This window comes from Mustela nivalis (assembly GCF_964662115.1).
Source record: "Mustela nivalis genome assembly, chromosome: 9".
In the NCBI taxonomy this organism is placed as follows: Eukaryota; Metazoa; Chordata; class Mammalia; order Carnivora; family Mustelidae; genus Mustela; species Mustela nivalis.
In genome coordinates this window covers 58,740,374-58,762,587 of record NC_139028.1, presented here as the reverse complement: position 1 = coordinate 58,762,587, position 22,214 = coordinate 58,740,374, and the positions used below count along the sequence as shown (strand labels likewise).

The following is a 22,214-nucleotide window of genomic DNA, read 5'->3' as shown; positions in this document are numbered from 1 at the left end:
CACCTGGGGCTCACTGTCCGTCTTGGCGAGGGTCTGCCATGTTCAGAGTCCTGTGCCAGGCAACCCAGCTCCAGGAGAAGTCGGATCGGATTCGGAAGACCTGGCTTCGTGTCCTCAGGTGAGCCTTTGCAGACTGCTTCCTCCCCTCTCAGTGCAAATAATGATTCCTTCTTGCACAGTCATCAGTGGTTATATTCGAGGTTGAGCAGAGACGGGTACCATCTTATCTCCATGTCTCCTCTTTGTGGAGCATCTCCTTCTCTCTATTCCTGTGACTTGCACACTGCTTCCCAGCTCACTTAGCACATCCATCGCGACAAGTGCCTTATGCTTCCCAGCCTCCTCCTGCTTCCCTGGCGGAGGGAGCTGCCCTCATCTCTGCTCCCAGGGGAGCTTAAGCAGCCCTCTCTCTCGGTGCGGACCACATTACGTTGGAGTTCTGTATGAAAGGTCAGTTCTCCAAGCTGACTGCAGGCTCTCGGAGGGCAAGGCATCCATTTTAGTCACTGATGAATCTCTGCCACTTAGCAAAGCAGATGTTCAAGAAATGTTGAATAATTAAGAGACACTTAAAAACATGCTAAGGATGTACCATGAATTACATGCTTTCATGTCATAGTCAGACTCCCTAGTGTAGGTTTAATTCCCAACTGCAGGGGAGGTGGGTGAGGCTCAGAGTCAGCCAAAGTCCCACAGCTTATAAACAGTGCTGTCAGAATTCAAACCCAGGACTCCCTTTGACTCCAAAGCCTTTGACCTTTCTCCAGGCCACACCACCACTCTGGCCAAAGTGATAATTTCAGCTAGCTCCCACCAAGGTCAGACTTGGTTAGGGTTATTCGGAAAGGAGTGCTAGTGAACTGGAGGCTGTCTATGCAGTCAGGTCCCGAGTATCAGTGCTACTGCCAAGGCAAGGAGGAAAGACACCACCATGTGAGAGCCCTGGTAAAGGCACTGCTCTGTCCTGAGAGAAGCCAGCTGGCAAGACGGGGCTGAGTAATTGCCTTTATCAAATGTGAGAGAAAAGAGCTATCAGAGAATAAAAAATTCATTCTCAGTTATAAAAACAAAGCCATCACTGTCTCAAACACTAAACCATTGAGAGCGAGATATCTTCTATCAGAAACTCAACCTGAATGGGGGTGGGAGTAGGGGTTCCTTCGGCAGGAGTCCAAGGCAGGGGCTGCCCTGCAGCTGCAGACAGCAGGCGCACCGTGAGTCTAGGAGGTATGAATGTCATCCCCTCTAAGCCCCTGTCTGTCTTGATGATTGTCTGACTGTGAGAGTGTGGAGGCACACAGGGAATGTCGTCACACACTAGAGACCCAGTCACTAAGATGTCAGAGGAAGCACAGGCTTTGGGTTGCCAACCCACCTCTGCTATTTCCTATGTGTGAGATCTTGACAAATAGCATTCAATCTCTGAACCTCATTTCCGTATCCATAATTCTTTCCGTATTCATAATTCTGTGTGGGAACACACAGAATCCAACTCAAGTTGTTGGAGAACTGAGGGATAACACCCCAGTACAGTACCTGGCACAGAACCACCAGAACTGGATCGAGAGAGTACTGGGACTCTGATCCTGGCCCTGGGGCTTGGTGGCTGTGTGTCCCTGGACAAGACATGTGACTTCTCTGAGCCTCAGCTGGCTTATTTTTAAGAGTAAGATTTAAGTAAATAAAAAGTTTGGGGCACCCAGGTGGCTCAGTTGGTTAAGCGTCTGGTTTCAGCTCAGGTCATGATCTCAGGGTGTGAGACTGAGCCCTGGGTTGGGCTTCCAGCTAAGCGTGGAGCCTGCTTCTCTCTCTCTCTCCCTCTGTCCTTCCCCCTCTGTTTGTATGTGCACTCTCTCTCTTAAAATAAAAAATAAAATAAAAAGTTTGCAAAGGCTCTTGGCATTCTATATCCCAAAGTGGCAGAAACATCAACCAAGAGTGAATGCAAGCTCTGGCTATGGATTGAGGAAGATGGCTAAAATGCTGTAATGGGGGCAGGGGTCCTAAAATATCTAGACTCTGCCTGTTGAACTTCTTGCCAGCACATTCTTCTGGTCTCCTCCCTGCAGCTCTCTGACCTTCACAGGCACATTTGTCAGTGGCATGCATGGCTTCGCTGGCCCTTGAAACGGACCATTCCTCAGTCCTTCCTTAATATCATCTTAATACCTGGGGTTTGCCAATAATCTCCAAACATCAATACAGAGATCAAATGTGTTCTTTTTTATTCTCAGGTCAGCCTGAGTCCCTGCCCAGACTCCTGTTACAGCTTCCTCCCTGGAGTTGCAGCTCCAAAGCTTGAGAAACTTTGAAATACGTAAATCAGATTAGGTCACTCTAGCTCAAAGTCTCACAGTGGCTTCCTGTTACCCCTAGGATAAATTTAAAAAACAGAACTCTTCACATGCAATCAGAAATCCCCATCTCAGGAGCCGTTAAACTCTCTCATCCATCCCCACACCCCACAATGTGACCATCTTAAAGCTCCTTGAACACTTCCAGCTCTTGCTTATCCCAGGGCCTTTGCACATGCTCTTGCCTCTGCTGGTAAATTCTTTCCCCTGACCTTCATCTAAACAACTCCTGCTCCTACCCTTGCCCCAGCAATCTAAACTAAGTCTCCTGTTTGTTTCTCTGGAGCACCTTCTTCTCTTTGCCACAATGAGTATTTACCATTTGCCATTATATATTTACATATGTATTTGATGACTATTTAAATTCAAGACCATCTCAAACTGTCTCAAGCATGTCCTTTCTTCTTCTCCAGCCTGATGTGCAGAGGCGTCATGGAGCTGCAGCAGTCACCTTGGGACCACAAGGGAGCAAGCATGAAAAGAGCAGCTGGATCTGAGGACGGCAGGACATGAGCGGTGGGAAGAGCCGCGTACCTGATTCCACCAGTGGGTGCAGTCCCGGGCCCTGGATGGACACCCTAGATGGGGCATGCCTGAGAACATCGCACCCTACTGCAAGGCCATCCTAAGCAGGGATGTTGTTATGTGCACATGAAACACATTTCTAACCATTTTCCTAGAGACTGTTTGGTACCTACAGTGTCCTTGAACTATCTTTCCTTCTTTCCTGCCCTTGAAGTCCCAGGTCCCGGTCCTAGAAGGTTCAGCAGTCCAAGGGAGATCCTGGGGGGAGTGGAAGGGGTGGAGGGGGCAGAGGGGAACCCTGTCCTCCTGTCTGCACTGCGCGGAGTTAGCTCAGTCCCCAGTCTGAAGCTGTAGCACTCTGATATTCCTAGCTCTCTGCCATGAAAACGGAATTTTGCCATGGTCTGTCCCCAACGTGCCGGCCCAAGTTCTCCCTCGGCCTCTGGTTTCATTTCACTTATACCAGACTGTTCTGAATAAATCACTGCTATCAGGGAGAGGTGAACTCACAAGGCACTTTTCCAAAGATGTGTTTCCAGTGGAAATTTCACGAAGTGCTGCTAATGTCATTTACAAGAAGGTTAGCTGATTACTGAGAGACCTTGATACTTTACCGCTATATCATATCTCATTATTCAGAGGAAGGGAATATGGGAATGTGGGGGCAGAGCTTATTAAAAACTGAAAATCATTCTGCAATCACTTTTCTTAGTCTTTTCTTTGAAGTAGTGCAGATTTTTACACAAGCAAGAATTATAGGGTGCCGGGGCTTTTTTGCTCTAGATGCTTGCAAATGCACTGCAGTCTTATCTGATCAGAGCAAAGGAAATATGGAAATGGTACCGTCTGTGGGTCTTTGGAAGATCATCAAGGACCCAGTTTTGACTACCCTTGGAGGATAGACAGAAGCTCATGGGAAAGCATCTGTGCACATCTAGAGAGAAACAGGAATGGGGTACAGGCACAGCAAATAAGAACGCCACCAGCAGACTGGACCCAGACCTCCTGTGCTTCCTGCCTCCTCCTTTCCCTCCCTTCTTTTTTCTCGGGAAATCACAAAGCTCAAACCCAGCAACTTCCTCTCGTTACATAAATTAATGAACTCTTGTTCTGGGATCCATAAGATAAACCTTCTGGCTCTAATCCTTTTGTTCCCTTGCTCAAAAGCCTGCAGTGGCACCCAATACCTACAGAATGAACTCTGCCTTAGGGAGGCATACAAGCTTGTCCCCAACAACTCCCTCCTCCCTGCCAGGGCATCCTGCGTTCTGGTCAAACAGAACTTCTGGCTCTTTATAGCCAGCTTCCAGTTTTTGCCTGCCTCCCTTTGCTCACACTGTTTGTGTGAATAAACTCATCATTCATACAAATGAACTCATCGCGTGGAATGAACTCATCAGTGCCCATTCCCATCCCTGGCCCAGTGTGTCAATCTCATTCATCTTTTAGGATCCCATCAAATGCCGCTTCATCCGGGAGCCCTTCCTGACCCATCAAGTTGGACATGCCCATGCCTTCCTCCAACCCTTGTGGCACTTTGACCGGTGATTCCAGAACGGACCTTTCTTTTCTCCTTTCCATGGATTAGAGACACTTCCTGTTTCAGTGCTTCATCAGATCACGAGCCACCCTTGCCAGAAATCACGTCCTACCTTCTCTGTATCTCCAACTGGGGAAAAAGCAGGAATGTACTGTTTACTGAAGAAAGGAAGGAAGAAGGGAATGGGGGAGAGAGGGACGAAATCTGCTTCTAGTCCTTGGACATGGGTCCATTTGCAACAGCCAGTGGCCCAAGAGAAGAATAGGATTCTTCTCTTTCATTAGTACAGATGTCCTAGACCAGGAAGACCAGGGCATGTTTCTCACAAAAACTGCTGGGTCTATGTTTTCTAACAATGACTCTCATTTCTTTTCTAAATTCACCGTGGGGCATCTCTGGTATTTTCCAACTTGGCTCATCACTGCCACCATGTCAGGTTGATCTGTCCTCTTCTGCTTTAGCATCAACCAGAACTAAAAGATAAGATGCTCTCTGGAGACCCAAAACACTCCAACACTGATTTGTCAGGTCGGGGGTTTGCAAGCAATACATCTGGAGATATTTTTATTTTTGAAGTTTTGGATGCTGTAAGCTTTGTTTTTTCCTCCTAGGGTCTTTTTAATGACTTCGCAAGGAAACTTCCTGGGTTAAAGTAAGATGCTTAGTTATATTGGAAGCAAGTTAATAAAAGGGAAATTAAATTCCATATAATACAAATAGAAATAAAATATTTAATAGTGTCACAGCAAATAGTAAGCTACCGTAGGGCAGACTGGGGAAATACAGGGTTGGGAGAGCAAGTTACCATCCTAGCCCCGCCCTTCCTAATAACTGTGAGACTTTGGGCAAGCCAATTAAACTCTCTGAGCCACAATTTCTTCATCTGTAAAGTTGAGCTCACCACATGTAGTGTCTAAGGTTCCTGGGATGATTAAATCATACGCAGGAAAGGGCTAAGCATGGCCCCCTAACACACAGTAGGCACGCTCAGAGTATGTGCTGAGTGAATAAACAGGTGGGAAAGAGAAGCATCACACTCGAACCAGAAACCTGATCCTGGGAAGGAGGCAAATTGCTCAAGAAAGAAGAGCCCAAGTTTTGGAGACTGTCAGATATAAATTCAAGTCCCAGCTTTTCTCTGGCCATCCCTGAACCTTAATTTCCTCTTTTGCAATAGAGGGTGATCATAAAAATAAGAATAATCACCTCACTGAGTTATCTAGAGGCTTAAAGAATATATTTAATGCCCTTTGTAAACGGCACCACTGAATTATATTTTAGTTGCTCGTATATATCTGCCTACTTCATTCAATACCTGGGGTCAGCAAGGCTACCTGCCCCCAGGGGACCCAGGACCAGAAACAACATTATCTTCAAATTCTGGATCTCCACATAAGAGGGAAAAACTGTTCTTTGTGAAAACAGCTGCTCTCTTTTATTCTAAAACTTACTCAGTTTCAGAGAGAGAGAGAGAGTGTGTGTGTATGTGTGTAAATGTAAATGCATCCAGTTCAGAGGGAGCTCAGTCAACATCAGGTTTCTGTGTGTATATCTTTATGTATACAGTTATTAAAGTGCTTTTAGATTTTTTTCAAGGCAGAAGATAAACTCATTTAATTTAAAATCATCAGCTGGATTGCATTAAATGGAGGGAAAAGCAAAAATGTACACAATACACCCATTTGTTAAATTAAATGCAATTATTTCTCCTGTTACTTAATTACAAACAGACACAAATACCCTGGATTCTGACATCTCAGATCTTCTTAAATTCTAGATCTGCGTTTCAACATGTAATGAAGGGAGGGTTATATTCCAATCTCTGTGTTAAGCAAAACTGAGACCTACAGCTGTATATGGGGACCATAATGAGTTCACTAAAACAAGACCCAAACTTTTAATTAACCTGCCAAGACAAATTACAACTCATAGCTCACAGGTAACAATCACAGACAGCTGAGACTCAGCTGACATGGACTCTTGGGGAGAGAGGGATTAATAGCAACATCAGAATCCGTCTGTTTTTGTATTAAAGAAAAAAAAAGGTATTCATTAAACAATCACTGTAGCTTGAAGGAAGACAGACAAGTCCAAAAGGCAGCAAGAGAAAGGTGGGGGGAGCAGGACGGTGGAAGAGGTTATTGGCAACTTCCACTGGCTGGGTGCTCACAGGGCCAAAGCCTGTGCTAGGTATTTTGTACCTACTCTAATCTTCACAACAGGGATTGCAGAGGACTATTATTATTTCATTTTCCATATAAGAGAAATGGGCCTCAGAGAGGTGACCTGATGACTATGGTCACAGAGCTACGGTGGGGCGGTTAGGGGAGGAAGGAAGAGAAAGCAGTGCTCATGAGGCACTTGTTTTCATAGCTTAGTTGACAGACTACTGGAATCAGGATTGTCTGGGCTCTACCTAAGGCTTGGCGGGTCATAACTCCTGGGAACAGGGCCCAGGAATCTAAATTTTAGACCAGCTTCCTGTGTGACGCTTTATACAGCAATGTCTGAGGCCATTCTTAAGACACTGTACCCCTTACTACTCAAAATGCGGTCCACAGATGAGCAGCATTGCATCTGGGTGCAGGTCAGATGTGTGGAACCTAATGACCCAGCTGCTGAAGAAGGACCTGTATTTTCACGAAACACCAAGTGGTTCACGAAGCCCCCAAAAGCACAGGATAGCCTCTCTGCTCTAAAAGATACTATAGGGTTAAGGGAGGTAAAGTCTGATTTTATCCTTAAGCTAAGAATGGGAGAACCAGAGGGAAAAGCAAGACTATCACCTTAATTATGGCAAAACAGGTTAGCAAGCTCTGACAAGCCACGAGTTGGCAAAGGTAGCTAACTATACCTATGTTTTAGGTACCTTCTTTGAGAGGCATAACCTCATTACAAGTAGCTTTCCCGGGGGGGGGGGTTATATTAATATCTTTTTATATTTATGCTCAGTTATTAAAAATAAAGACTTCTGGTTGGAAGACAGCTCAGTTCTGAGCAAGCAGGATTGCGAGCCATGCCTCAGTGAAGTCAGGCTGTGAGACCACGAAGCTTCACTCAGGCACCGCTAACAACTCGATAGTCCATGCTGTTAAAACGAAGCCACTGTGTCCAGAAAGAGCAAAGAAACTGGGTCTGGAGCCTGGCAAACCCAACAGAGTGACAGCCTCACTGCTGGTGAGGACCACGGTGGCTGCCCAGTACGGGATGGGGCTGCACCCAGAGCTTCTAGCTCCCCAGGAAGGAACCAGCAGGGGGCCGAGCAGAGGGAGCGCCATGCTCTGGCTCATGACTTTACCCACTGAGTCACCCTGCATGTCAGGGTCCAGGCTGGGGGCACAGATTACATTGACGTCCTCGCTCCTCGCCTTCAAGGTCCTCAGAGAGCAGCAGCGAGGGCAGACGCCTCCCAGTCAGGGACGGCACAAAGTGCTCTCTCCTCCCTGGGAGCTGACGTAGCCGGACGGCCCTCCACTGGCCTCATTTTGCCAAGAGGAGAGACCACGGAGCCTGCAGGGATAGCAGAAGGGTATAAACCACGCCCGCATTTAATGGGAAGGTGGTCTCTGCCTGGACACTAATGGCAAAATGGCAAAAGAGGGAAATGGCCTGACCATGATGACTGCTGTTTAGAAGAAGGCAGGGTTTTGTGGGAGTTTTAGGGATCCAAGGACCAGATTCAGAGGTTTTTATTCAACTCCGTTTTCCATGTCCCAGAGGCTCCCAGTCAAGGATTGAGACAGGGTTTGGAGGTGAACTCTATACCACATAAAGCTTTTCATTAAGCAGAAACCCTATTTCCAAGCATTCTGGCTAGTGGAGTTTTATTTTCTGTAAGTTTTATTTTCCTGCAGGGGATTTTGTCTCCAGGCTATGTCATAATGCTTCCAATACAAACTCAGAATAAATGAACCACTGAGACTACTGTGTCCTATGGCCATCTAAGGAGGAGACAGAGTCTACTGGATGTGCAGGTAATTCCTTAGAACAAGATGCTGCGCTCCCCAGACACTGGTAGGCATGTGGAGTGGCCTAGGGGCTCACTCTGAACTGAGGGCTGTAGCCCTTTTCCATGACAAGGGACAGAGAAGGTGTTAAGCCCTATTGCAAACATCAGAGCTCGCTCTCTGTGTCAGAGATTAAGACGTCACTGTTTTTAACACAACCTGTCTGGCTGATTACATTGTTCATCCAGACCTGTACTCTGCCATTCTCATTCTCTCTCTGAGCCTTCATCTTCTTTTCTCTACTGCCAAGGACTGTTAGCTCCAAAGGCAAAATAAACAAACAAACAAAAAGCCACACATACTCAAAATCAAAACCCAGGGGGCGCCTGGGTAGCTCAGTGGGTTAAGCCTCTGCCTTGGGTTTGGGTCATAATCTCAGGGTCCTGGGATTGAGCCCTGCATCAGGCTCTCTGCTCAGCAGGGAGCCTGCTCCCCCCCCCCCCCCGCCCTCTGCCTATCTCTCTGCCCGCTTGCGATCTGGGTCTGTCAAATGAATAAACATAATCTTAAAAAAAAAAAAATTAAAAAAGAAAACCAAAAACCCAAATCACGAATCAATGCACTGAGCCAAAGAATCTATACAGGTGTGTGAGAGAAGTGACAAGAAGAGATGTTGCCTCTATGTGGCTGGTCAGACAGGGTTCCGATCTCATTGTCAGTTCTACCTCTTGGTTTCAATGTAGCAGCTGGTGCACAGTTAACACAGGAAAAGCAGTAGGTAACAGCCCAGAATAGCCTGCCAGCCCCTCCTGCCATTCCTCCCTTCCCTCATTTCCCTGATTCCCACTTCCATCCCGTCCAGCAAGCCCAGTCAGGATGGACTCACGCCAGACTCCAGGTGGCATCAACAACTGTGGGCAAGATGCATTCCCTTGTTGGCTCCAATCCACAGAATCCCCAGTGTCCTTCCACCCAAAGAGACAAGATCCCACAGGTCTCCCTTACCAACAGCAGTGGTGAGAAAAGAAACCACTTCAGACTCCTTCCCATCATTGTAGAAAGCCAGGTGCCAGATTCCAGAATCCAAATACTGGATGAAGCCAGTCTCGTGACTAGATGGGGGGACGACTCCCCGAGATTGGCGCTGGGGTCCCTCCAGGCTACGTGCCTCTTGCGTCAGGAGCCTTCTTCCATCCAGGAGCTCTACAAAGTCAAACTGAAGTACAAAGTGGGCACAATTAGCATGTGTCTGCTTCACCATGTGCTAGATTCCTTCTTCACACTTATCCTGGAGAGCACACAAGAAACCCAACCTGGAGCAGGCAAGAAGGCTAAAGCCACATGCAGGTTGATCAACCAAATTTGACTCCTTCCCAGACCCTCATTTTACATGGTAATAGCTTCTAGATTCCCTGTGAGTGCAGCATAATTATAGTGAATGAGTTTTTAGTCTCATTTTTCTTTAATTTGGTGTATATGTGGGCAGTCTTCATCTGGCTGAGTCTGTACCAAGATGAACATGCTTTTCCAATGGTGGGCACGTCATGATCGGAAACCTGGCCATTTAATGACTGCACCCCAGCTCTGCAAGGGATGGCGGGAATCCCAGGGCTCAAGGACCCAGACTGGAACACTGGATGTGCCTTAAATGTCAATCAAGTGCAAATGAAAATGTGATTTGTATCCATCTTCCTGTTATCAAGGATCCTTTCTAAATGCTCCAGTTTTAGCAATCAGTTTCAGGGGACTTAAACTGGATTAGCTCAAAATTCTGTCAATAATTGCATGCCGTGTCAGATACAGTGCTGACTGACCAGAACCTGCTAGCATGAGACCCAAGAGAACTCACTCACATGGTGTTAACAACAGGCAGGTGGTTAAGTCCTACTGGTCTACCAGCAAGCAAACTGAGCAATTATGTCTCCTAGCTATCTATCCATCTATCCACCTTCCTATCTATCTTTAAAAAAACAAAAAACAAAAAACAAGATATCTATCTACCTACCTAAAAAACCTATTATTGGTTTTTTTAAAAAACCAAGATATCTATTTTATTTCACATATAAATGAAGTCCAGGACTAGGACTGCTCTTCTACAAAGAAATCAGGGGCCACAGCTTTATTTTCCTGTGATTCTACCATCAGCAAATACATTTATGTAGCTTTTACCTAGCAATCTTCCATAACGACTGGGGCTACGAAGCCTGCATGTGGCCTGGGGGTATCTGATAGATGCCTCTGATTTATGTTACTCCAATCCCAGAGCTGGGAGGACCTTACCTTACCTTACCAAGTCTGTCCTTTACCCCTCATAACTGGTAATTGGGAAATCATCCTGGATGAGTCGTCAGGTATTTCTGGTGTGCATGGGTCAGGGTAACTGTGAACCCCCAAAGGACAGAAGGGATGTAAGAGACTAGGGAAGTAGCATGTCCTCTGAGCCAGATCCTGCACTGGCTGCCTTATATATGTTCTTCTAGATTCTTCACAACAGCCCTGTAAAGTGGATATTGGTGTTGCCACTGGAGAGATGAGAAACTTGCTGAGTGGATGAGTCCCTGGCTGGAGGCTTCGTTGCTGATAATGAGAGGATTCAAACACAAGTCTGCCTGCTTCTTTTCTCTTCAGGTTACATTTCTTGGATTGTTTAACATAGGTGACTGTGTAACAGTAGGAAGGCTATTGGAGTATTTCCCAAAATTCCCTTTTCTTAAAAAAAAAAAAAACAGGGATAGAGCCCTACTCATCAGAAAGTTAGGGTCTTAGAGAGGGAAATGGAGGAATGGGATATCAAATACACGAAATGCCCCTCAGGCACAAGGCTCCAGGTGTAAGTACTAGGCTTCCTGACTTGAGGTTAAGAGGCGGGACAGGAGCCCACGGTGAGCAGGAGATGTGGCGTTCTGATTACCTGTGTATGTGAAGGAGGAAGGCCTTTTCTGCCATAAATGCCAACCAGAGCTGCCTTTCCCAGAGACACATTGAATTTCAGATGCACAGGGTGGTCTATGAACACCTGAGATCTCCAGAAAGTGCCAGGAGGAATCTTCTGGGAAGCCCGTCTCCCCACGTCGATTTCTCCAGAGTCTATAAAACTGTCCTCTGGAAAGAAACTACTGGGCTTTCCTACCAAGACACAGGGAAGGGAAGACAAAGACAGCACAGTTAGCCACAAGTGACAATCGGGGTCAGAGCCCGTGAATCGCAAGACTGTCCTGTGCCTTCTGCGCTTCTCTCCATGACGTTCCACTGCCAGCCCCCACCCCCACTCCTCAAGGAGGAGTAAGAACGTCCAGAACCTTTTTTTTTTTTTTCCCAGTGATGCTCAAATTGTTCTGCTAAAAATATGCATTCTTCCAAAGCAGTATGGGTCCTCCCCAAGGGCCATCTGTATACTGCACAATTCCACAGCTTGTTAAGATATATTTTCATCCCCAAAATAATCATTTGCGGTCACAGGAAAATAACTTTTGAGTGTGTGTGTGTGTGTGTGTGTGTGTGTGTGTGTGTGGTGTAAAAGCATGAATGCTAAAACAGGAAGGATAGTGCAAGCAAGGTGTTGTTATTAAATTTCCCATTCAGAATGGTTCCCCTAGCAGTGGGAAGCAGTGGGAAGTTGAAGAGGTATTTTACAAGTTTACATGTTTATGTCTAATTGGAAGCCAAATTTTGAGGTTAAGACATGTAGATGAGGATTTATGTCGGGAGCAGGAGGAGCAGGAGTAGAGTTGGGGAAGATGAGAAAGGGAGGGTACTTCTGAAGGGAGGGAGTATTTCTGAAAAATGCTTCTGAGCCTTGCATGGAGGTCTTCGAATATCATTTTTGTGCTAAAATTGGGGGAGGGAGAAGTTGTAAAGCTTTGGGAATTTCTCAAGTTCAGGCACAAAGCCTATGACATCCTTGGAAATTCAACCCGGGTCCCTGATCCTGCAGATTGCAGGGGATGGAATCAGATATATGGTCCCTTGCCCATTTCTGTCACCAGTCAGGAGAGTGACAGCTTTCTGGGGGGGCATCTGAAGTACCAGGAAGGAAGGCGGCTTATCAAACTTCCTCTATTTAGTAATTAAGCACACTCACATGTGAAAACTATAAACTCCACTTCCTGCCAGACATCAGGCTTCTGAGGAGTTGGGAGGGGACAGAAGGAGGTGACTAGGATGTTAGAAGACCACCCTTAGGACATCGACAAGCCAAACTCAAGCCAGCAGACTACATCTTATTTGTCATAAGGAAGCACCCCCTGGGTATCCAGATTTATTGTTTTGTTAGAGATGTTCGAAGGGACACTTTAGAGAACAAGAATCCATTTGTAAAGAAAACACGTTTGTGGGAACTTTTTTTTATAAAAAGCATTTGGGGAATAAGAAATTAAAATGTATTTTTTTTCCCCTAGCTTTGTAAGATTCCTTACAAAGCACATTTGATGCTGAAATGGAGCTTGGCAGGGCATTGTTGTAGTCATAAAATATTTTACTGTTTTAAATAATAAAATTCAATTTAAATGTTAAACTTCTCCATATGTTATCATTCCTTTACAAACTCCTAGGCAGAAACATCAGGTTTTTAGCTTCAAACCATTAAATGTTATTTTAATTAAAAATATGCCAACCAAAAAAAAAGTTGAAATGCATGCTCTCAATAAAAGCACCACTAGTATTCTGTCATTAGCATGGGAAAGAGCTTGCATTTGATTCCTTTATGGAAGGAATGTGCCCCAGACTTTTACCTTGAAAATGTAGACACACACAAACCACCCCACTGTGGTTCAAAGTTCAAAGACAGAAGCCAAAATCACAAGGCATTAGGATGGAAGAGAATTACTTTCACATTCTTATCTGATTTGGGGGCTCCCAAGATACCACAATTCTTATGTATTCTAGGTAGAAAAGAGCATACCCTATAGCTTCTAATTCTGCTAAGGATGCAGAACTGAGTTTCCTCCCAGCCCGAGACCGCTAATTCCAAGGACTCGTTTCCTTTGTGAGTAGGTGGGAGTCAGAGCTGATGGGATTTCAGAATTGTCTGCATTCAAGTAATTCCTGTGTCTGAGAAGAAATACTGAATGCTTCCCCCACAGTTTGGCACGCCGTCGAGAGCACCCTGCCTGGCTCATTTTCCTCTCTGGTGAGCATGTTTTTGGGAGACAGCTCTTCCCTCAGCTAAGTTCTGAGCCTCACAAGTTGGAGGCCAGACCTGAGACTCTCTCCAGAGGTCTGCCAGACCAGATAGCACAAGTAAGTTGGCTCTTTCCCCAGGGGGTGATAAAAGGGGAATATTTTTTTCTAGCATTCTAGTATTTTACCAATGTGGGACCAAATGGTAGAAAATAGTTATCATTGGTGTGTATACACAATCAAATAAAAATCATAAATCTGTTCTAGGGCACACTCCTCACCAGGACCTTGACTCTTTTGGCTGAGTCTGTGAGGGCCCCTCGGGCTTCTGTTCAGAAGTGGCCTTCATGCGGGGTCACTCTGTCCAGATTCTTAGAGAAGGAACCACAGCCCAGCCTAAAGTCGATGTTTTTGAAGGAAAAGAAAATCCCCAACTAGGGATTTAACCTTTATCAGTCCTCTACTCTGGTCCCCAGTGGTCCCCACACTGGACTATACAGAGGGATGAGACGGGGGCTTTGGAGGGGAAAGAACTGCAGCCCACCGAGCACCTCTGCCTGGTGGGAGACACGAGATGGACTGGTCTAGCAGTTGTTCAGAATGAAGCCACACACCCTTCGTGCCTTCCTCGTTCCAGATCCTACAACCTAAGACTCTTTGTTCTTCATTCTGAGCACCAACCAGTGAGCGCTAAGATAGAAACCATCTCACTTCATAGCAAGACCTACCAATGGTAGAGGAATGAGAGATGGTCGAGGGTGGAGGGAGTTGGGGGAGAGAAGTCCTGGGTATAAAATTCTTTTTATGCCTACCACATTCTGGAAAATAATAGTGATGACAAGAACAATAGCAATAATAGCAGTAGTAGTAATAGTTATAAATGTAGCAGTAGTAGTAGCTGTCCTTTACCGCTCTGGGCCCCTTCATGTACACTAGTTCCGTTAATTCTCACACTAATAAGATGTATGTACTGAGGCTCAGAATGCTTAAGAAGCCATTCGGAGATAAAGCCACGTGGGGTTTCTCTTCATTTATTAGAATATGGCTTCTTAAAGCATTAAATTGATAAATGGTTAATTAAAACTCTTCATAGATACTCGCCATGGGGGTAGAGTGGGCTGACCCTCTTTAAGAGTAAGAGCCCAACTAAACTCACAGCCCCAGCAGGGTAACCACCAAGGTTAGGCCTGGCAGATCCAAAGCCCACTGAGCATCATGGGGTACAAAAAGTTGACAATTTTTATGAGGTAGGAACCCACAAACAGGACCCAGAGTTAAAGGGCAAGAGTTGGTATCTCAAGTCATTTCTATGTAGGACACTATGCAATCAGTGGGGGCCTCTAGAGACATAACAAACAATACCAAGAGCTTCACTAAGAATGAGAAACCCCCAAATGTGAGATCAGGTTTCATAAGGCAAGTCTTACTGGTAACAGTCCTGTTCTTTGTAAAGATATGCAAATTCAGTCTTCCTCTAGCAATGGCCCTACAAATCGGCAACCGTGCCTATAAAAGAAATTTTTCAACAAACTACTGGAAACGACTGGGTGGCTCAGCCAAACCAGGACGACTTGGAAGAAGTAAAACTCCAGGAACTTCCCAGTCATAGTCCTCACTTTCCTGAACTGAGATCCATCTACGCAGGTTTTAAATTCCTAATCAACTAACACTCTCCCTTCCCTCCACCTCTCTGGTTCTTTTCAATGCAATAACTGGCACAAAGAATCCTTTAGTTTCCTTAGCAACTGCTGGAAATTTACTTGGTTATCAAAATAAGCCGTTCCATTTTGGAGAGCCCGGCTGAGCCTGTGTGCAGCAATCTGCATGGTTTAAACTGATGGGCAATTTGGATTTCACTGCAGACAGAAGAAAATGCTATCCCTAAGCCCACCAATTCAACCATCAGAAATGCTTGTTTATTCAAGGCTTTCCCCGCTCTTTTCCATTAATGTGTAACATAAGTTCTTGTGGCTTTACTGTGAAAAGTTGCCACATTTGGTTTCTGTCCCACAGCACCCTGAAATGGTTACAGCCACTTTACAAATATAGTGTAAATTGCAGTTTGATGTGACACTCGAAGACAGGATGGACATTTAAAATACTGGGCTTGTCGTAAATTTCACTTGTATAATTAAAGAATATATATATATATATATATATATATGTTCTTTATATACATAATTACATATTATATAATTTTATATATATATATATATCTTTATATATCTCTCTATCTATATAGATAGAGATATATATCTTCTTGAAATATTCAAAAATGCCCCAGGGTTTTTGAGGGGAAAATACTACTTAGTCTGGATTTCTGAGATTCTAATAACTGACATGAAATGGCTTAGGATTTCAGTGAATGAGAAGAAGTCTACTTGTCTAGGTGTTATCATCCTGGTTCTTACAGATGAAGAAATGAAGGCCCAAAGAAGGAGTAATCGGCATATGTTAACAAAGCCAATAAATGTCAGGGCCAGGATTCAAACCGTCAACAGTCTGGCTCCAAGGCCCATTTATTTTCTTTCCATCAGATCACATTCCCTCTCCCATCTCTGTAGACGGGGCTCTAATCTTAATTCTGGAATCAGCTCTCTTCTCTGATACCCTCAGTAGGGACAGGAAATATGTACTCGTATCAGTGTTAAAGACTTTTCCCCTTGAGATATGTCTAAGGAAGTAGATTTTTAACATTACAATTAAAAACATAAACTGTAGACACTGGTTTGACCAGGGCAGAAGAAATTAAGAACCATGTGGTCTCACATAAACTGTAGGAAGCTTTGTCCTCTGTTTTTCCAGACTGATGTACTTTTTTGTCACAGTAATTGCTTTTGATGCTGACCACTTTCTAGCACTGCACTGCATTGTAGGGGTTTGTAAACAGGATTTCCATTTGCATTAGTAATGACAGATAATCCCTTTAAGCAAAAATACTCCAATTAAAGTAAACCAATAAGTTGGTGCAATTTTATTTTGTCTCTTATCTGCACCTCCTGCTCCTTGGGTAAAACAAAACAAAACCTAAAAAAGCCACAAACTAATTTCATTAGAATGGGAGATTTCAGATAGATCCAACTCCTGCTTAGAGAATGTTTGATAGAGATCACGGAGGAAAGAAAATACATTTTGCTAAATGAGACCTTTTCCCAAAGCCTCGAGGGTTAAACATATCTTAAAACTGCATTTGTACATGCTGATCTAAAGACTGTCCACATTTATGGTATTCATGTATGACATGTGACACTCTAAACTGACAAGGGAATCACAAACCGATAGCCAGGACCACGGACAGGGCTGACCTGGAAAAAGGTTCTGGAGACCCATCTGGCTAGTCTGATAATTCCATTACCAATTTCATATGCAGGACTTGTGAATTAGAACTAGACCTTGGACATAGTTTAGCTCAATAGCATCCTTTTAGGGAGAAGGAAAATGAAGCTCAGAAAGTCTTTCGAGGGACTTGCTGAAGGCCAACTCAAGTGGCAGCAGCTGGGCTTGAACTCAGGGTTCTTGACTCCTAACCCAGAGCTCTTCCCATGGCCCATTCCATGCTTCCTCCATGTTCTATGAAAGGGCAAAGAAAGTAGAACTTATTCAGTGTTTCAATTCTTAAAATATCTGTAAAAGAGAAGACTGGATTTGCCCCCAGGGAAAGTAGGTAGGAGTTCTGGTTTTGCTCCACAGAAATGCTCCCACTCTTACTTTCCTTAAAACAACACAGGTCAAGAATTGGTTTTGCTGGAACATACAGAGAATATTAGCATAGCCCTTGAGCAAGATGACATGCGAATTCATGAAGTGTTCCATATTTAAAAAAAAAAAAAAAAAGTTGATTTTGGCCTTCAGGATCATTCGCAGGTTCAGAGTAGCTACTTGAGCCAAGCCTATGGTACCCTGTTAACCAAACTGACTCCTGGAAGGCAAATCCTTAAAGGGACAGGGAAGTTCAGAAGCTAAGACCCTAAAGTGAACTAAGACGAGATATAAGCAGTCAAGGTTGGAGGCAGATATGACCACTGTGCTGACAGGTTAACACCTGGGAGATAAAACAGGGCACACCAGGTACAGGAGAGGGAGGCCCACACCTGCCCAGAATGACAATGAGACTGGCTTATTAGCGCAGCCATCTTTCCTACTACCGTTTCTGTAAGTCTCTGCCACTCTCGGCAGACAGTGAAAGAATCTGTCAGTGGCATGTTAAACCTTTAAGAAATTCAAAACATGGGTCTACCAATGTCCCATTTAAGGACGTCAAACTCCAAATGTCACCACCACTTCCATTGTTGATGGAAAAATATTTATGTCTCATTGTACAATGGGATTTTTCACCTATATCTCCTTCAGAGTCTTGTAACCATTGGGTGAGTCAGGGAGGACAATTTTGGGAGACAGCAAGAGCTCTGGAGTCATCCGCACCTGTGCTCCTATGCCAAGCTCCATTACTTGCTGGCTATGCGGCTCTGGTCAAGTCAATTAATGTACCACTTAGGTTTTGCATCTAAAGTGGGTGTAAATAATTACACTTACCTCACAGGATCTCTGAGAGGATTAAATGTGAAAAGCTCTTGACAAAAAGCTTTGAACCAAACAAACCGTATAAGCACTAATGATTAATGTTATTGCAGATGAGGAAACTGGTGGCCAGAAAAATTAGGTGACTTGCTTAAGGTCACATGGTTGGTAAATACTAGAATCCCTCAACTGGTGTTTCCATTACACCACAAAGGTCCAAGACCAAGGGTATTTCAATGATAACATACCGTCTACCCACTTAACCACACCCCGGCTCTGGAGATGCCCGTTCACCCCCAAGAGGTTGCTCCAAAAGGGCTCATCTTGATCCCACACCACCAAAGCCAGCCACCCCAGCAGTGTGAAAGCCCACAATGCTTCCCTCCAGGCATGAGATGAGATACTGCCGAGCACCATGACTGCTGCCCAAGCCCCGCTATGAGCTCACAGTGACAAGGAACTGAGATGAAGACACAGGCAGACGGGCAGCCGGCGTGGAGTGCAGAGAGGTGGAGGGGGAGCCAGAGCACGGAGCTGTGAGTCAGGCACGTGACGCATGGAATGAAGACCTCTTCGGTTCAAAGGCAGACACAGAGGACTCACGACACGGACAACACAGCAACCCTACCTTCTGAGGCTCCTTTGCCTTTCCTGTCAGGGATCTCTAACCCAGTGCCCCCTGATGGATACAGGGAGACGTCCGTTGGCACAGGCCAACTGCTGGCTGTGTCCTCCGTGATCTCATACATCTGCCCCTCCATCGGCTGCAGGTGCCAGTTTAGGCCAAACAGGTGCATGGCTGTGGTGAGCAATGAGAAAAGTCATCTTTTTCTGCCGGAGGTGGAAACGGAACTCCCAAGCCACAGGGGAGGGCAGGTGGGGTAGGGAACGCAGGAAAACAGTTCAGCTCAGTTCAACAAGCCCTGAAGAGGGTTCCTGCATGCCAAGCCCTACATGGGGGCCTGGGACATGGAGATTCTCAGGGCCCAGACTGTGCCCTTGAGGGCTTACACTCTGGAGGAACTGGGGGAGGAACAGGGATGGGGGGAGGTGCATGAAGTCTTGTCCTTCCGCTTCAAAAGAAAAATAATCTGGGGGAAAGTTTGCAACTTGAATCACAAAGGATTAATTTCACTAATATAAAAACCATGCCTACAAATAATAACCAAAATCCAACAGCTCAGTAAGCATATAATATGGACTATGAACAGAGAGTTTACAGAATAAGAAATAAAATTGGCTCTCAATCATATAAAAAGACCCTTGATATCACTCAAAATAGAAATGTAAGTTAAACTTTGAAATACTATTTTTCACATATGCTTTGGCAAAGATAAAAAAAAAAGGTTAAAATTATACAGCATTGACAGAGAATAGGAAATAAGCACTCTCATTCTTTGCTGACGGGAGCATAAGTTGGTGCAAACCCTATGAAGGACAATTTGAAAAAAGCTACCAAATTTATACCCTTTACCCTGGGACTCAAAAGTTCCCAGGGTTTCTAGAAAATTCTAGAAATTTTCCTCCAGATATACTCACATACATACTAAATGTACATACAAGGTTATTCACTCTAGCACTGTCTGTAGTAGCAAAATATTGGAAACCAGTCCACCAAAAAGGGGCTGAGAAGTTACCTTCATGAAATATTCTATGCAACCATTAAAAAAGTGTGTGTGGAAGCTCTTTGTATTTTTCTGAATAGTGTATCTGAATGCAGAAGAGTGTGTCTGAAATACTATCTTAGGGTTAAAAAAAATCCTATATATGTATAGAACACTTCTGAAGGAGATGAAAGACATTGGTTACAGAAGGTGCAGCCTATGACAGAAAGAGATGTTAAAAATCAAGGATAGGAGAGAAATCTGCTTTTCACTCTGTATCTATTGTACTTTTTTATTTTGTAGAATGTACATGTATTTCTGTTTTAAAAACTTTCTCTGGGGCGTCTGGGTGGCTCAGTCGGTTAAGTCTCTGCCTTCCGTTTGGGTCTTGATCCCAGGGTCCTGGAATCGAGCCCCATGCTTCTCCCCCTCTGTGCTGCTCCCCCTGCTTGTACTCTCTCTGCCAAATAAATAAAAAAAATAACATCTTTTAAAAAACCCATTTTTCTAAGGTATCAACTGCTAAATAGGCTTGTGTAACAATCTAGAAAAGACCATAAGATGCTAAAGAATGGACTTGTCCCTTAACATACATGATGCTGGAAAAGGCTAGGAATCTTGTTTACAAAAATGTCTGTAGTCTAGTGCATAATGTCTGCTTAAATCCTATCTTAGGACCAAGACTTGTCAATGGTCCCTGTTTACCTCTTCCAGGAGGCCTGCCCTGATTCCTCATATACAGAATTAAGCAGTATCTTGTATACAATAACACTCCTTTCTTGTACGATGAATATTTTCTAGAAGCCCACTCTATACCAGGACCTATGGCTGACTCTGGAGATGCAGGACATAATCAGACAGCTTCCATGAGCTCACAGTCAAGTGGGGAAGATGGACAAAGAACCAAATCTACTCAGAAGGACTAGAAGGCCCAGAGGAGGGGGTGGCTGATCCACTGAGAGAGCCAGAGGAACCAGGAAAGGATGTACAGAAATCTAAAACCCATAGTCATTAGGTTTACTGAGGACCGACTGCATGCCTAGAAGTGCACTGGGAAATTTGTATAGCTCACATCTAATTCTTAAGGCAGCCCTGCCAGACCCAATGTGCAGATGTGCACATTAAGTCTCCGAAGGTTAATTAAGATGCTTACAAAACTATGCTTCACTGAGCGCCTGTCGCATGTCAGGCATTGAGCTGAGGGCAGTAAATGCACTATTTCCTTTGATTCTCACAAAAATCCTGAAGGGTGAGTAATAATAACCCCATTTTACAGATGAAGAAATTAAACACAACGACACTGATGAACACAGGGAGGGTTAAATGTCTCCATGTGGCAGAGTTTAGACTAGAACCTGCAGGTATCCAAACCCTATAATCAGACCCCTGCAGTCTTTCTGGCCTGAAGCCCAGGCTCTCCTGGCTGGCTTTACTGAGCAAGGCAGGCCGGTGTGATAAAGACAACACCTTCGGGCTGCCTGGGTGGCTCAGTGGGTTAAGCCTCTGCCTTTGGCTCAGGTCATGATCTCAGGGTTCTGCGATTGAGTCCTGCATCAAGCTCTCTGCTAGGAAGGGAGCCTGCTCCTTCCTCTCTTTCTCTACTTGTGATCTCTCTCTGTCAAATAAATAAAATCTTAAGGAAAAAAAAAAAAAAAGACAACACCTTCCACACGTGCGGCCAAGGCTCGTAAGGAGGGCTCTGTGAGGAGGACCCAGACCTGGGTTGCTTGGTCTGCTTGTGGGAGGGGTCATTGCTGGGGGTCTTGAGGGACTTTGTGGCCACCTCTAAGACACAAATAACCTTGTAAAGGAGACCAGAACAGCACATCCTTCTGACATGTAGTCCACACACGAGCCCGCCAGGGAACGCACACAAGCTCGACTCCCGTCTGGAGCGAGTGCTCTGTAACAGAGACAGAATCAGACCCTTCACTTTCTCTTTGGTCACTGCCAGGCGGGGGATAGTATGTTAGACCAGAGGGGACGAAACTGGTTTGGGATCCTGATGCCATTGCCTAGCTGCAACCAAGAAGTGGGGAGAAAACGCTTGCAAAGAATTAGTGTGTCGTATGACATCATATATGGCAAAGCACTTTGTAAACTGTACATATGTGTGGGGACTGCTGTCTTTTCTAACCATTCTATTCAGACTGTTAATAATAATGATACAAGAGCAGCTGACATTTTTTGAGCATATGCTAGGTCCTGGGCACTAAATGAGGTGTTCTAGCCTGCTCTCGGCTATCTCTGTGTAGTTGTCAATAATAATAAAAGTTCACTTGTCTGAAAGAAATGAAAACTCTGCTCTTCCCAAGACTGAATTAGCTCCCATTTCTGCTTACCTTCTTACTGTTTTAATCTATATATTGGCAACTCCAAAGGTAATGGAGAAATTGTTTGAACGGAGGACAACTCGGATACGTGCAGCTAAATGAGCAGTGCTGCTTTCCCCATTAGAATCAATTATCTCATCTAACTGTGCAGAAGTGCTGTCTTGTTAAAGGTCATGAGAATTAAGTAATCCCAGAATGAATAGAACTCTCACAGCTTTGGGAAGAGAAACATTTTTATTGTCAAAGCTTTCTCTTATTTTTAACAAGATGCAAAA

The 22,214-nt window shown here is 44.7% G+C and overlaps 1 protein-coding gene across 1 annotated transcript in view; it reads right to left on the bottom strand.

The window, feature by feature from the left end:
• TENM4 (teneurin transmembrane protein 4) overlaps window positions 1-22,214 on the bottom strand; it is a 753,030-nt gene that overhangs the window by 171,664 nt on the left and 559,152 nt on the right. Inside the window, exons 10-12 of the mRNA XM_082749583.1 lie at window positions 18,631-18,801; window positions 11,278-11,492; window positions 9,372-9,582 (exon numbers count right to left, since the gene is read on the bottom strand). Of these exons, the coding sequence (XP_082605709.1) occupies window positions 9,372-9,582; window positions 11,278-11,492; window positions 18,631-18,801 (597 nt within the window). The remainder of the gene's footprint in view (window positions 1-9,371; window positions 9,583-11,277; window positions 11,493-18,630; window positions 18,802-22,214) is intronic.